Source organism: Conger conger, chromosome 4, assembly GCF_963514075.1.
Source record: "Conger conger chromosome 4, fConCon1.1, whole genome shotgun sequence".
Taxonomy (NCBI): Eukaryota; Metazoa; Chordata; class Actinopteri; order Anguilliformes; family Congridae; genus Conger; species Conger conger.
Window position 1 is genome coordinate 11,922,107 of NC_083763.1, and position 13,708 is coordinate 11,935,814.

General features: G+C 48.4%; 1 protein-coding gene across 1 annotated transcript; it reads right to left on the minus strand.

The window, feature by feature from the left end:
• Positions 1 to 1,288: 1,288 nt before the first annotated feature.
• On the minus strand, positions 1,289 to 13,398 carry tmem59l (transmembrane protein 59-like). Its single transcript, XM_061240130.1, is given in 9 exon segments — positions 1,289 to 1,471; positions 1,961 to 1,996; positions 1,999 to 2,080; positions 2,489 to 2,603; positions 3,242 to 3,350; positions 7,730 to 7,882; positions 9,243 to 9,337; positions 10,999 to 11,110; positions 13,092 to 13,398. Coding segments are annotated over 9 exon segments (1,026 nt in total). The 5' UTR covers positions 13,257 to 13,398; the 3' UTR covers positions 1,289 to 1,312.
• Positions 13,399 to 13,708: the final 310 nt, after the last annotated feature.

The window sequence follows — 13,708 nt, forward strand, 5'->3', positions numbered from 1 at the left end:
CATCGCCCATAGAAGACTGATACCCAATGGGGACTCTAGTCAAGTGTGAGGTCACCAGTGATGCAGATTCCCAACGCACCTCAACCATTCCAGTTGATTTTTGTCAAACTGACATTTTGAAAGCCGGAACTGTAACTGTTTCATTGATTATACAAATAAATAAAAAATAATAAATAAATAAATAACATGTCACTCAATAGATTCCACTGAGAGTTGATATGGGGCAATAAGCACTCTGCCAACGTATTCAATTCAATCTTCAATCTCAGATATTTCAATCTCCAAGTGCCATGCCTTGTAGTGGCTTGGGGAGGGTCCATTAAAGCGGCAAAATCACTTACATTTCATTTGTATGAATGTCAGTTCGTTTTCCAATGCATGAAAACAACCCTTATTCTTTTAAAAAAATGGGAGATGGGGAAGAGACTATTCATATTCAGAGGATACAGTACATTAGGAGGATACAATACCAGAACAAACTCCGTTTGTCACATAACAGAGTAATTTAAGCGAATTCGGAAACTACTGCATACCTACTGCTGGGCTACAATGAGGCTAAATCACGCAAAGCCCGCCACGCTGATTATAAAAACGAGGCAGGGTTGCATCGGGCTGAATGTGTGCCTGGCTAATAGCGTCTCAGTTCTGACTCTGGACCACTTTACATGATCACTTTTCACAAAACATCTGGCTGCTCTCCTGTGATTTCCAAACCGAGATGAATCGCAAAGCAATTCCACAAGTTTAATCACGGAGAGAGAAGACAAATAGTTCTCATCTCTGTTTGAATTCTCCGTGCCTGTTCCTTTGATCTGAACACTACAGATGGTTCTGAAAATGGGTAAAAGTTTGACAATTTGTTGTTATGCTTTATTGATTAATTTGCCTCTTTCTCACGATTAAGTATATTTACATGCCTATGCGCATTATCCAACATAATGTCATAATTTTTCAACGTACCGTTAAGCTTGTCAGGTTCAGGACTAGCGTGTGCGCTAATGGGAAATGAATGTTCTACTAATGTAGGCAAGCCTCCCTGCTGGAGAGCAGAGGTTTAAGCTCTATGAGACTGGCACACTAGAGAAGCTACAACTCAAAACAAGACTCAACCATAAACAGAAGTGAAATAATGGTGCCATGCCTTTTTTAGAAAAAATGTCTTTGTGTGTGTGTGTGTGTGTGTGTTCTCGTCTCCCTGACAAAAAAAACAAAAAAACAAAAACAGTGAGGGAGCATTGGAAACTACAAGCTCCCCCCCCCCCCCCCCCCCCCCCCCCTCCCAGCCACCCCATGGCCTGACCTCATTGGCCACTCAGAGAACGGTCTTGTTCAGGTCAACCTTCACCGGCAGCGGTCCCGCCTCCTCACCTTCATCCGATTGGCTGATGGCCACAGCAATCACAGGGGCCAAAGGGTAAGGGGTGACTTTTTGGACATCGTCCAGGAACTCTTTGTCTCCGTTGATGCTCAGCTATAACAGTGAGACACGCCACCATGTGATTGACAGCTTAAACCGAAGCAAATACAGTTGAAAAATCCAAATGAAAATTAACTGTTTAAAATAAAATAAAAAAACTATGGCTCAATCTCGCTTGTGCTGATCATTACAAGATTGCTGTCCAAAAGAGCAGTGGAATCTTGTAAATCTGAAGGTTTTATGTCGTTTGAGCATCGATATTTTAACATCCCTGGTTCCATGTTACAAATGTGTGTTTTTGTCTTGCAATAAGACTTAAATCTTTTTTTTTTCTATCAAGGAAAAAATGACTGGCTTGATTTAAGTTAGTCTTTGCTTGATACATGAAATTTGGTTACCCCATTGGCAAATCTTAAAAACTCACCTTGCCTATATACTAATATTGGCTAAGACTGACTATCTTCTCAGTTTTTTGAAGTGTGCGGGCGGGGCTGGGTAACCCCTTTCACCCAGTGGGGGCGTGGGGGCAGGGCAGGAGGGTACCTGGGTCTTAATGTGCTGGTCGGGGCGCAGTGACCAGGGCTGGCACAGCTCAGCCACAGCATGACCATGATGGACAGGAAGAGGCAGGCGGCCAGAATCCAGCGAGGCAGCCCGGAGCGACTGTCAGAGAGAGGGAGAGGAAGACGGAGAAAAGAGGAAGAGAGGAGAGGAGAGAGAAAGAAAGATACAGTGAGGAAGGGGGGGGCAGGAGGAAGTTGATATAGATCACAGGGAGGGTGGTGTTAAAAACATACAATAAAAAAAGGACTAGCTTTGTCCTTTGTCCTGTATTCTAAATAAGAACATTTTTTAAACACACAACTAATTTTTGTAGAAATGATTATCGTTCGTGATTATCGTTGTCATACTTGGGATAAGGGAGAAATGAATTATCAGTAATAATATTCGTGGTAAGTTCCACTGTTTCTACGTGAAGTAAGTTGCTCCAGCAGGCCTGCGTTGCTGGTGGGATCGGGGGGTTTTGACCCCACTGACCAGTGGGCTCTCAGGTCAATCGGGGGCTCTTACCGTGACATGCAGCCCAGGAAGTCGTGCTCGGCGGCAGGGTCCTCAGCGTGCTGGTTCACGTGTTTCCCTTTACCCCCTGCCCTGGCCGCGGCCTTCTCCCCTCGCTGCCTGGAGCCTGAGAGGAGCAGAGAACAAATGCAGAGCCGCTAATGCTAACTGCCGTCCACTGGTGCTAGCTGCTAACTGCTACGGGCGACTGCTAATGCTGATTCTAGCGGCTACTGCTAATGCTAGCCGCTAACTGCTATTGATGACCGCCAATGCTGACGCAAGCGGCTAATGCTAGTCACTAACTAGCAGAGCAGGAATGCAGAGCCGCTAATGCTAACTGCCATCCACTAAAGCTAGCTGCTAACCGCCACTGCCGACTGCTAATGCTGATGCTGGCGGATACTGCTAAGGCTAGCCACGAACGGCTGATTCTAATACTAGTGGCTAATCATAACGCTAGCAACTAATTGCTATTGATAACCACTGATGCTGATACTAGCGGCTAATGCTAACGCTAGCCACTAGCTACTGCTGATAACTACTGATTCTAAGCTGCTGATGTGAACGGTAACTGCACTGTATGTCCTGACCCAGATCGCTCGGTCCCCTCCAGCCCTGCACACATTCCTGCTCTGGCCCCCTGACAGAGGGAAGAGCAGACCGCAAAGCCGTGGCCAGCCATTTCAGCCCAGAGTCACCGTGAGTCACGATGTCTGGGAGTCTGGGAACGGCGTTCGCCACGTCTGGGAGTCTGAGTCTCACCGGTATGGGGTCTTTGTGTGTGGGAGTTCACCGGGGGCCAAGGCTTGTCAGCCACATCGGACCTGGGGGCTTGAAGCTCGGGCAGAGAGTACTCAATCTCCGGCTGGCTCTGACAAAGGAAACAAGCATCCAGTCACTTTCAGCCTGACCGCTTAACTATGAAGTCAAAACTCTAGAGTACAATAACTCTGCTAGATTGTGTGAAACATTTTGCACCCGCAATATAATCTGTTAGAGCTGAATCAACAGTGATTCAGCAACATTTTACTGTCAATATCTGTGTAGCAACATCGGTACTGGTACACAACGGTCCAATCAGGTTAAAAAAAACAACTAATGCAGGCTAGATCTTGGAAAAATAAGTTAAATCCCCAGCAAGTTACAACCCTGCGTGGCGGACTGGGCATTCAACGCACAGAGATCCCAGGTTCAAATCTCAGGAACACTAAAACCGCTTTTTTTCTTTTTTTTTTAAACGCCTAAAAACACTGTACACTTCAGTGAGGAATTTAACCTGAATATCCCACTGACTGTGTACATGGACTGTATGTACAAACGCAAACAAATCCGTACAAAGAGCATCTGTTACACGGCTACTTGTAAAAAAAAAAAAAGTAAATATTCGGGAGAAACTGATGGGGGGAAAAAAACAAACACTGAGGAAATATAAGGCAATCAGGCAACAGTAGACCAGGGGAAATGTTGTGGAAATAATTAAAAGAAATAAAGTCATAAGATCGGAAAACCAAAGTGCGTGTCATCATTCCCAGGATGTGGGCGGATGCCTGGGAAGACGGAGCGGGCGTTTGGCCAAGCTGTGTCGGGTCTGAGTCTCCCCGCCTGTCCTCCTTCGTTAAAACGGACCCCTGTTGTCCCCCCCCCATCCACGCCCGTGCCCTGTGGCTTCCCAGGAGCTTTAGTACACACCTGTGTGTCCGTTACCGCCACTGGACTAGGGGGAAGGTGCCTCAAAATACCACTCGAGGGCTTTCCAAACAAACACACAAATGCTTGCGCTCACAGACACGGACATATAAATATACACAGAAAAAGACACACATGTACATGCACACACACACACACATATACACACACACAGACCCACATGCACACACACACATGCACGCAAACATACACGCACCCACACACACACACCCAGACAGACACACACACAGACACACACACACACCCACACAGACACACACACACACAGACACACAGACACACACACACAGACACACCCTCACACACGCACACACCCACACACACCCACACAGACACACACACACACACCCACACAGACACACACCCTCTCACACGCACACACCCACACACCCACACAGACACACACACCCACACAGACACACACACACACACACACACACACACACGGTGTCCTCCTCTCCCCTCCCCTGCCTTCACCGCAGACTCAGGGCAGGCCTGATTCCCTTCATTACCGGGGACTTTGCTACCTCCTCCTCCCCCAGGAGGGTTCATTAAACCTGGATCTCAGCTCCCCTCCGCTGAACCTCCTCCAACAACAACCCGCCGTGGCAACGGCAGAGGAGGCCCGGGCGCCCGGAGGTGACACGGCCAGAGCAGGGCTGCAGACGAACGCCGCGGCCGCCTCGGCCAATCAGAGCGCGCGGCTGCGTGGCAGATGGCCGGCCCCCTCCGACGGCCGTCAAGATGTTCGCAAACGATGTTTACGGCCGCAGAAACATAAACACCCCCGGACCCCGCGTTCACGCCGGCCGGTTGCAGCTCGGTTCCGAAACGAGGTCTGGACCGACTTAGCGGGCCCTCTGCGGAAGAACGCACTGAAACAAAATGGCAGGAACTCATATTCCTAGAAAATCCCCATTAAAGAAGAAGCAGCTGGAGAGCGCAAGGCCGAGGGAGACCACGGGGATCGGAATGAGCAACTCCCGGAATACAGAAAGGACACGGGGCGGTCCTGACGGTAGACCAAAAACCTCCAAGCCGGACAGATGATATCTAAATACGACACCGAACGCTCGCGGAATGACCAATTTAGTCCCGCAAAAGAAGGAGGAGGAGGGAATCTCCAGACGGAACTGTCATGGTTCTTTCTCAGACCTTCTTCCCCCGGTCTGATTTTATTGTTGGTGATGCTTGCCCGGTGCATTGGATCCAGATGTAACGGAGAGAGAGGGGGGAAAAAAAGGAAAACATAAAGGCAAACATCAGAGACGGGAGTACATATTGACCACAGACAGGAGGAATCTTACCATGGGCGAGAGCAGGAGCCTGATATACATCTGTCATGCATTATTGAAGGAAAATGCCAAAGGTGCTTCGCCTGCCTTCAGAAACTATGCGAGCGAGCGAGCGAGCTCCTTACCAAATTAGAAACAATCTCATTTCCCTTACCCTCTCTCTCTCTCTCTCTCTCTCTTTCTCCGCTTCTCTGCATCTCTGGGACACTCCCCCCCCCCCCCTCCCAACCCCCCACCCAAATGCGTTCGGAAAACTGCGTGCATTTGAACTCACGGGGGAAGTTTAAACAAGACGGCAGACCCTACTCTAAACAAGCGTTCTCTCCCAATCAAGGGCGGGATTGCGCTGTCGCGGTCTGTTTACTGGCCTCCGCGCGCGAAGGGGAAACATCTTGATTCCCGGCTGATTGCGACCGAGGGCCCGTGAACGAGCGGACGGGGCGGATAAACACTATTAGGGGGAGGCAGCGGGCCCCGGGCCGGGCCCTAACCGACGAGGAGCGGAGCCCCCGGAGATACTGTTCGCAGGGCTGCACCTCCTCCCACTCCCCGTCGAGGAGGAGGAGGAGGAGCGGGGGTTGGCTCCACGCTCACCCCTGATGGGAAGCGGTGCGGGGCCGAAATCCGAGGTCGGTCACCGCAAACACAGGTGGCTTGCCCGGAGCAATTAAGAGGGAAGGCTTTGATCAAGGGTCCCCGCTAATTGAGGAATTTCGGGAGCGGTGTTCCGTGCCCCCGCGTGTGACGACCCGCCCGCCCACCCCCCGTTCCCGCTGTCCGAAAAAAGGCGGTGTCCGTCCGCAACGAACGCGTTACGTAACGGCACAAATGTCTCCCATTGTTTTCATGGCACGAAGGAGAGAGATATGGATGGGGCCTTGATACAACCTTGATTAGCCTGAGCCCATGTTTAATGTCAGGACCACAGTGTGTGTGTGTGTGTTTGTGTGTGTGTGAGTGTTTGTGTGTGTGTGTGTGAGTGTTTGTGTGTGTGTGTGTGTGTGTGTGTGTCTGTGTGTGTGTGTGAGAGTGTTTGTGTGTGTGAGTGTGTGTGTGTGTGTGTGTGTGTCCGAGCCGTCACTTCCAGGACTTGCCCATCACACCGACCCGGCCCAACCCCTCACCCCAAACACAACCCCCCCCCCCCCCCCCCCCGGGGTAATCAGCAGTGCCCGGGGGGGGGCGGGGAGGGGGTAATTAGTTCCACATGCTGGTTAACACCCACCCTCCAGACCCCGATAATCAATACACCTCTGTGTTAGCGTCCCGTTGCTCTGCCTCAGCGCTGCACCACTGGAGAAGATTTTTTTTTCCGCCCGCGATGGGGAAGTTTCAGGTTTCGCACATGTGGTTCTGCCCCGGCAGTTACCCCCGGGCTTGCCCCCCTGCCCTGGAAGCGGCGAGCTGCGGTGTCTAAACGGCGGCGTCCCGCCCCGCCACTCCCCGTCCCCAGCGCCGCGCTCCCTGCGCACTGACACGGTGATTTGTATTACACACACACGGCTTGTTGGTGGGGTTTTTTTTTCTCCCCAGCTGTCGCTCAGCGTCAGGTTTCTTTTCTCTCGCTCTCTCTCTCCCTCTCTCTGTTTTTCCGAGGGTCTCTCGCCTTCCCCGCCGAACGCGGAGTCGATCCTTCAAGGCCCCTGGCAGCCCGCCAGTGGTCCCGCTAACCGCGGGCCTGTCGGATGAGTCCGCGCGGCGGCTCGGTCTCCGCTCCCCCATCACGCCCCGGCGCGCCCCCCTCCTCCGGTCGATAACACGCCCGCGTCGCTCACTGCTCAGAATGTCACATAAAAGAAAGAAAGATTGAACAGGCCCCTTTTCTTTTTTTTGGCTGCTCTTATTCTCTGACCCCCCCCCTCCCATCTCCCCCCTCAGGGTCTCTTCCAATTACATCTTTTTATTAATGGATTTGACACGGTGGCGGGGGGGCCTCCTCCCCCCTCCCTGAGTGGGATACACTCCTCGCTGCCTCACAGGGTCGACCCCGCTAATGAGATAATGTAAACAGGAAGTCCCCCGCCTACCACCTTCGGTGAGTCGAGCTTGGGCGCAGTTCATTTTTTATGGCGCTACCTCTCCCTCTGCCCCCCCCCCCCCCCTTCCCCTCTCCCTCTCAGGTTTGGGCTGAAGCCACACATCCCCGGCACTGGCATCGCTCCCATTCGTTTTCCAACGGGAGGCGAGTGTTAGCATCCCCCAGGCGTTTTGGGATTCCCGCTGACGGGGGGGGGGCGAGGACACTGACCTGGAACACCACCACCTTGCCGTCGTCCGCCTGCAGGTAGAAGGTCCAGGTGGAGGAGATGAAGCTCTGGGCGGAGCTGACGATGTCGTTGCACCAGCTGGACAGGGCCTCCATGACGGAGACGGGCTTTGTGCGACGCGTCATCGCTTTCAGCTGCAGGAGGGGAGGGGGGGGGGGGGAGTCAGTCTACTTTTCACGGTTATGGATCATAATGGACTTGGGATTTAATAAAACGGAAGAAGATGTCAGGGAGTGATACCCGCAGGCGGTTGAGCCGGATAATTTGTCCATTCTGTAATCCCATAAGGACAGCACTCCGGTCCTTTGCCAAAATACCTGCTAGTGTTTAACGACTGAGTGTACTTTGCTGAAATAAAATTACCTTTAATTTATTTTAAAATTGAAATAGCAATTATCTATGACGGCTCCCTATTCAGAACAATGGTTTGCTTTCACCCTCAGGAGGCTCTAGCTACATGCCTGTGACGCGCTGCCACTACGGGGAAATCCGATTGGTTTGAAGAAACAAACACGTAACCCTTTTCAGGAGCAGGTTTTCTGGAACGTTTTTCTTTTCAAAATTTCAAAAAGTCAGTGTTCTAGAACTCCATTGCTTCCAAATTCCTAGTTGTGATTGTTACATCACAGTTAGAATGTTAACCTGAGAACATTCTAATCACACATTGGTGACCTCACACCTTGAACACAGATACGCTGACACTGCAGTTATCTTGCATGGCTTTTCCCAGCAGTTCTAGGAACTGCAGAACTGCAAGACAGGAGGCTCTATACACGCCAGGCTGGTAGGTTACTGCACACAACACCTGAATCACCCTGCCCCCCCTGAAGAGCTCTGGCCTACTTTCTCCAGTGTCTGCTTGTTGCGCTATTCTTTTTCGGCAACCCGCCATTTTCCCGTTCATCCTGATCACCGTTTAAGGAGGCAGGGGAGTCATTTTCCAGATTGGACAGGCTCAATTGGGAGTTTTTTCCTGGTTAATTAATTCCGTCTGGAAAATATCCGCTGTGAAGCGTAGTAGGAAAACCTGTTTGTAAACGCCACTGGACATAAATGAAGATTTGATTGATTGATGGACTGATTGGTTGATTCTGTTTCTGCATTCTCAACAGGAGTCTGGTACTGTCATGACTTAGATTTGGGTATTTCAAAACATACATTTTTATTTTATTTTATATACCGCTTTTTAAATTATGATTGGGGTCCACTGGAAGCATTTGAGTCTGGGTGGGGCGTTGGATCATAAAAGGTTGAAAAGCCTGGCTTTAGTTGATAAGTGTGGAGGGGGGGGGGGGGATTACTGATAAGTTCACTGAGTAAAACCCGGAACCCTTCCAAAACTGGAACACGGACTGAAGTAAAAACAGCTGTCGCGGGGTTTACTCGGTGGACATATCCAGTCGATTCGATAATCCCGCTCCGCGATACGCCCGCCAAGTTGACTGCGCGGCGTGCGCGCAGCCCGTAACCCGCGGCGACGGCGGCGGGACTCACCCGCCTCCTCATGCTCTCCGTTTCGGTCGGCTGGTTCCCACAGCCCGTGCTACAGGCCTCCTGGTCCAGTTGCCTGCTGTAGGCCTCCTGGCAGGCTGCAGAGAGATGGCGCAGCACCGAGTCAGTCACACCGCAAAACGAGCCCGTCTTACCAAGCCTTTCTGTCCAGTAATGAAACGTAATATTGAAGTGTTTCGGTCATGTAATGAAACTTAGTATCTAAGTGGTTCGGTCTTGTAATGAAACTTAATACTAAGTGTTTTGGTCTTGTAATGAAACTTAATATTGAAGTGTTTCGGTCATGTAATGAAACTTAATATTGAAGTGTTTCGGTCATGTAATGAAACTTAGTATCTAAGTGGTTCGGTCTTGTAATGAAACTTAAAATATAAGTGTTTTAGTCTTGTAATTAAACTTAAAATATAAGTGTTTCAGTCTTGTAATTAAACTTAAAATCTAAGTGTTTCAGTCTTGTAATGAAACTTCATATCTAAGCCTTTCAGTCTTGTAATGAAACTTAACATCTAAGCCTCTCAGTCTTGTAATGAAACTTAGTATCTTATTTTCAAGATTAAAAATGTAAAGTACGAAATACTAGCTTGTTACTTTTTGCCTGACAACTGAAATTATCATACCCCATTGGCAAATGTTGGAATGAGCAAAGCTGATTTTACTGAAAAAAACCTTCTTCGTTGCTAATCTTTTTGCCTTGTTTAGTAAAAAAGTTATAGAAATAAGATTTTATGTCTAAATATAAGACTAAAATGCTTGTGAAGACTGACTTATTTTTTGTTTTTTGTAGTGCACCCATCTCACTCAACCCTCATCAATGACCACAGGAAGAGGCACTAAGAGGGTGCAACACCATTGACTGGAAGTAACATCAGACCTTAATGCTGATTTCCAACCAACAGGCATCCCCACGATGGATTAAGCAAGCTACAGTTTACTACACTGCAAAATAAGACTGTCTTAGCAAGCATTTTAGTCTAGTAATAAGACTTCAGATCTTTTTTTTTCTCAAGTAGAAAATACTGTTTGTTGTAAGTTTGTACCTTGCCCCCTTGTAAAAAATCTTGAAATGAGTCAAACTCATTTCAATATTTTTGTCTTATCTAGCCAAAAAGTCAAAGAAATGTTTTTTTTGAACATAAGCAATGCAACCAATTCACAGCTCTACAGTGCTCCCAGTTTTGGAGCGTTTGCTCTGAAAAATGGACGTGTGCCAACTGGAAAAAAATAATTTAAGAGCACATCTACTAATTGGGATTCATTGGTGTTCCTAAAATTTTCTAATTACTAGCACATGTGCACCTCGGGAAAACACTGTTCACGTAGAGCCCTGCGATAAGCCTTGCACTGTGGGATTGGTCACATTACAGTCACCCACGACTTAAGTGACACACCGCGCATTGTCCGGTAACACCGGTGACACTGGTCTAGCACGGAGGTGGCAGCGTGACTATAACTGTGACAGTGCGGGATTCGCAGACGGGCCGCACTGTGTCATTGTTCTAAGACGGGGGACGGGGAGAGGCAGAGCGGGGAGGGAATCCTGCTCTTTCCAGATTGCGGAGGTGACCCCTAACCTTAGCAGCAGCTGCTAGCAAACAAGACAGCTGTGAAACAACCCCCCGCCCCCTGCCCCCCTTCTCCCCCGCCATCACCACCCACCCCCAAATCCAGCCCCCCCCCCCCCCCCCCAAAACCCCGCTCCCCGCTCCCTACCCCCACCCGGCGACCCCGGCTCCCTCACCTCCCTGACACTCTTCCCTGCTGGTGTTGAAGCCGGCGTTGCCGTTCACGAACTGGCAGATGGAGAAAAGACGGCAGCCCCGGTGGCAGGCGTTGAGTACGGTGTCCTGCAGCTGACAAACAGAGCGCCCGGGTCAGAGGGAGCGGCCCACGCAAGCCAACGGTCTAATTTGAAGGCGTGAAATCTGAAACACCCGTATTATCCCGGCGGTGGTTTCCGCGAGCGGTTCGTTGGCACTGCGCGATGATGGCAGTCAGCTGTGCTGCTCAGCTTATTACAGGGTTCTCCTCAGCACTGATTACGTGTTCATTACAGTTCTTGCCATAGCAACGTTTCTTTGCACAAAGACAAAACACAAAGACGCTAAACCGGGACATAAAAGGATAGACTTTCATCCAACATTAAAAAATGTGTGTTGGAAACTGTTGGTGTGAGGTCATATATAGGCTTTAATTTACTTAGTTCAGAATAACTCAGTGTGTTTGCCTCCACTGTACTGCTTGATTTAATCCATTTAAAGCAATTGTTCAGTGAGTTAGGCAACATCATTCATGTCAGATTGGATGCACTCGTTGTTACATTCTAAATATGATATAGGCTGCGCTTTTTAATTGACTTAAAAATAACACCATTAAGCAAAAACATAACTGGTTTCATTTGACCAATAAAAAAAAGACAAAGAAAACAGCGCCCCCATACGGATGACAATGGGGAGACAGAAATTACCCCCCTTTCAAACCGCAGGATTCTGGAGGCTTACTGTACTGTATAATATAGCCTACTGTATTATACAGTATATGTCAGCAATTCAATTTACAGCACATTTCCAGTCCAATAGTGAAGCGTTCTGGGACATCGTTTTATTGAATTTTTTTCTATTCTCTAATTCGCTGTTCTATTTTTATAGTCGTTTATTTAGTAAAACAGCATTGGCAATTATGTTCCATGTATAAAATGAACAATGAACATCTGTTTGGGAACGCTGCAGTATTAAAGGGCTAATCTAACATTTATTTTAAATCAAAGTTAATCAGGTGTACACTACCCGCCTGTAAATCAATATGGCTTTTCCATTATTCGCATACATATATTTTACGCGTCTCTTCAATGGTGCACTTGATTTCAAAACCACACCTGAGCCAGTAGGAGTCCGCAGGAACAGTACTACATAAAATGGCTATTCTCCTCTTAATTATAACAGAATTTTAAAGGGCACGAGTGTCTCACTCCTGAGAGATGCAAAACTGTTAACAGCATGACTTTTGGCAGCGAGAACAACCTGCATTCTAGAAAAACCATCGTTGGATTCAGGGACATTTTTGTTGCATCGCGGTTCATCGTAAACAGGGCCGTGAGATAAAGATGTCATCGACACCACAGCAAGGAAAAAAGGAAAATGACGACCGTTGTACATCAGTACCAGACGAATAATTGCAGGCTACTCTATGCAATTTAAAACGATCTAATAACATTCGCCGGTGGAGAGAATGCTGCCGATATGTTGGTGATGGCAATATTAACACTTAAGAAACACTGCAAATCACTTCTTGTTGGAATCAACATTGCTTCTGAAACGAAACCCCGAATTGGTAGCTATTTTATGCGTGGTGATATGCAAGAAAATTAAATGCGTCATAAAATGCAATGCATTAAAACGCATCACATATCGACACGGCATAATCGACACTGTCAATGTGCAGAACGGCCACTGGAAATGGTGGACAAATACTGACGGCCAGGGGTCGATTAATTGATTAAAGGTAGTCTGACATGCTGATTATGAAATGATATCCACCTATTTACACCGAAAACGGGACGACGTGTTCGGCACAGATTGTAGTCCTTGCGTGAAAATGGATGCCCTTCCTGCTAAATTCCTGTTTGATTGCATGGAAACATTTTAGCGCAAAACAGCATCGAACACGTTGCAAGTACGCATTGTACATCCAGCTACTGTAACACCATGCAGGACGACAAAGGACCACTTTTAAACGGTAGATATAAGGCAGTCTGCAAATTCACAGTTATGCAATAGCCTGCATATTTTATCATTACGAGTATGAATTATTTTAATGCGCATATGTGTCACTTACTTTAGACGGGCTTTTGTTTTTGATGGTGATCTGGCATTGCTTTTTGCAGTAATTGATGTCGCCTAGGTCGTTATCAAACAGATCAGAAGAGGCGGCCGCCAGCCCCGCCAGAATCAGCGAGACGAGAACGGGGACACCACACACCCTGCCGCCGAACTGAAGCATCGCGAAGCAGGACTCTGTAACCCACAGTATCGGCGAGCACTGGCGCTTTAGTGGGCTCTCTATCTCTGTAAACTGCCGCTTGGTCTCGGTAACAGCCTCCTCTACTAATCTTGTGCTATGGGTCCGTGATGTCGTCACTCCGAACATCATCACACACGTGCCCCCCTCCTCCCCCGGCCCTTTCTCCCTCACTATGCAAGACACTGCGGAAGAAAGAGAGATGCACACATCAAGTTTCCTTCATGTAGGCCTACATATATATGTATTTTGCGCACAGGTATAGTGAGTCGAAAATAATCACATTTAGCCTAATTCCGGAATTCACTGGCGCTTATTCTCCAGTAGCATAAATGCTAGTGGAAATTCATGCTCTGTATCCATATTCGAGGCGTGCATCAATGGATACCCCAACAGGAATCTGATGACCTAATCCCCGTTGGCTCATCGCATAA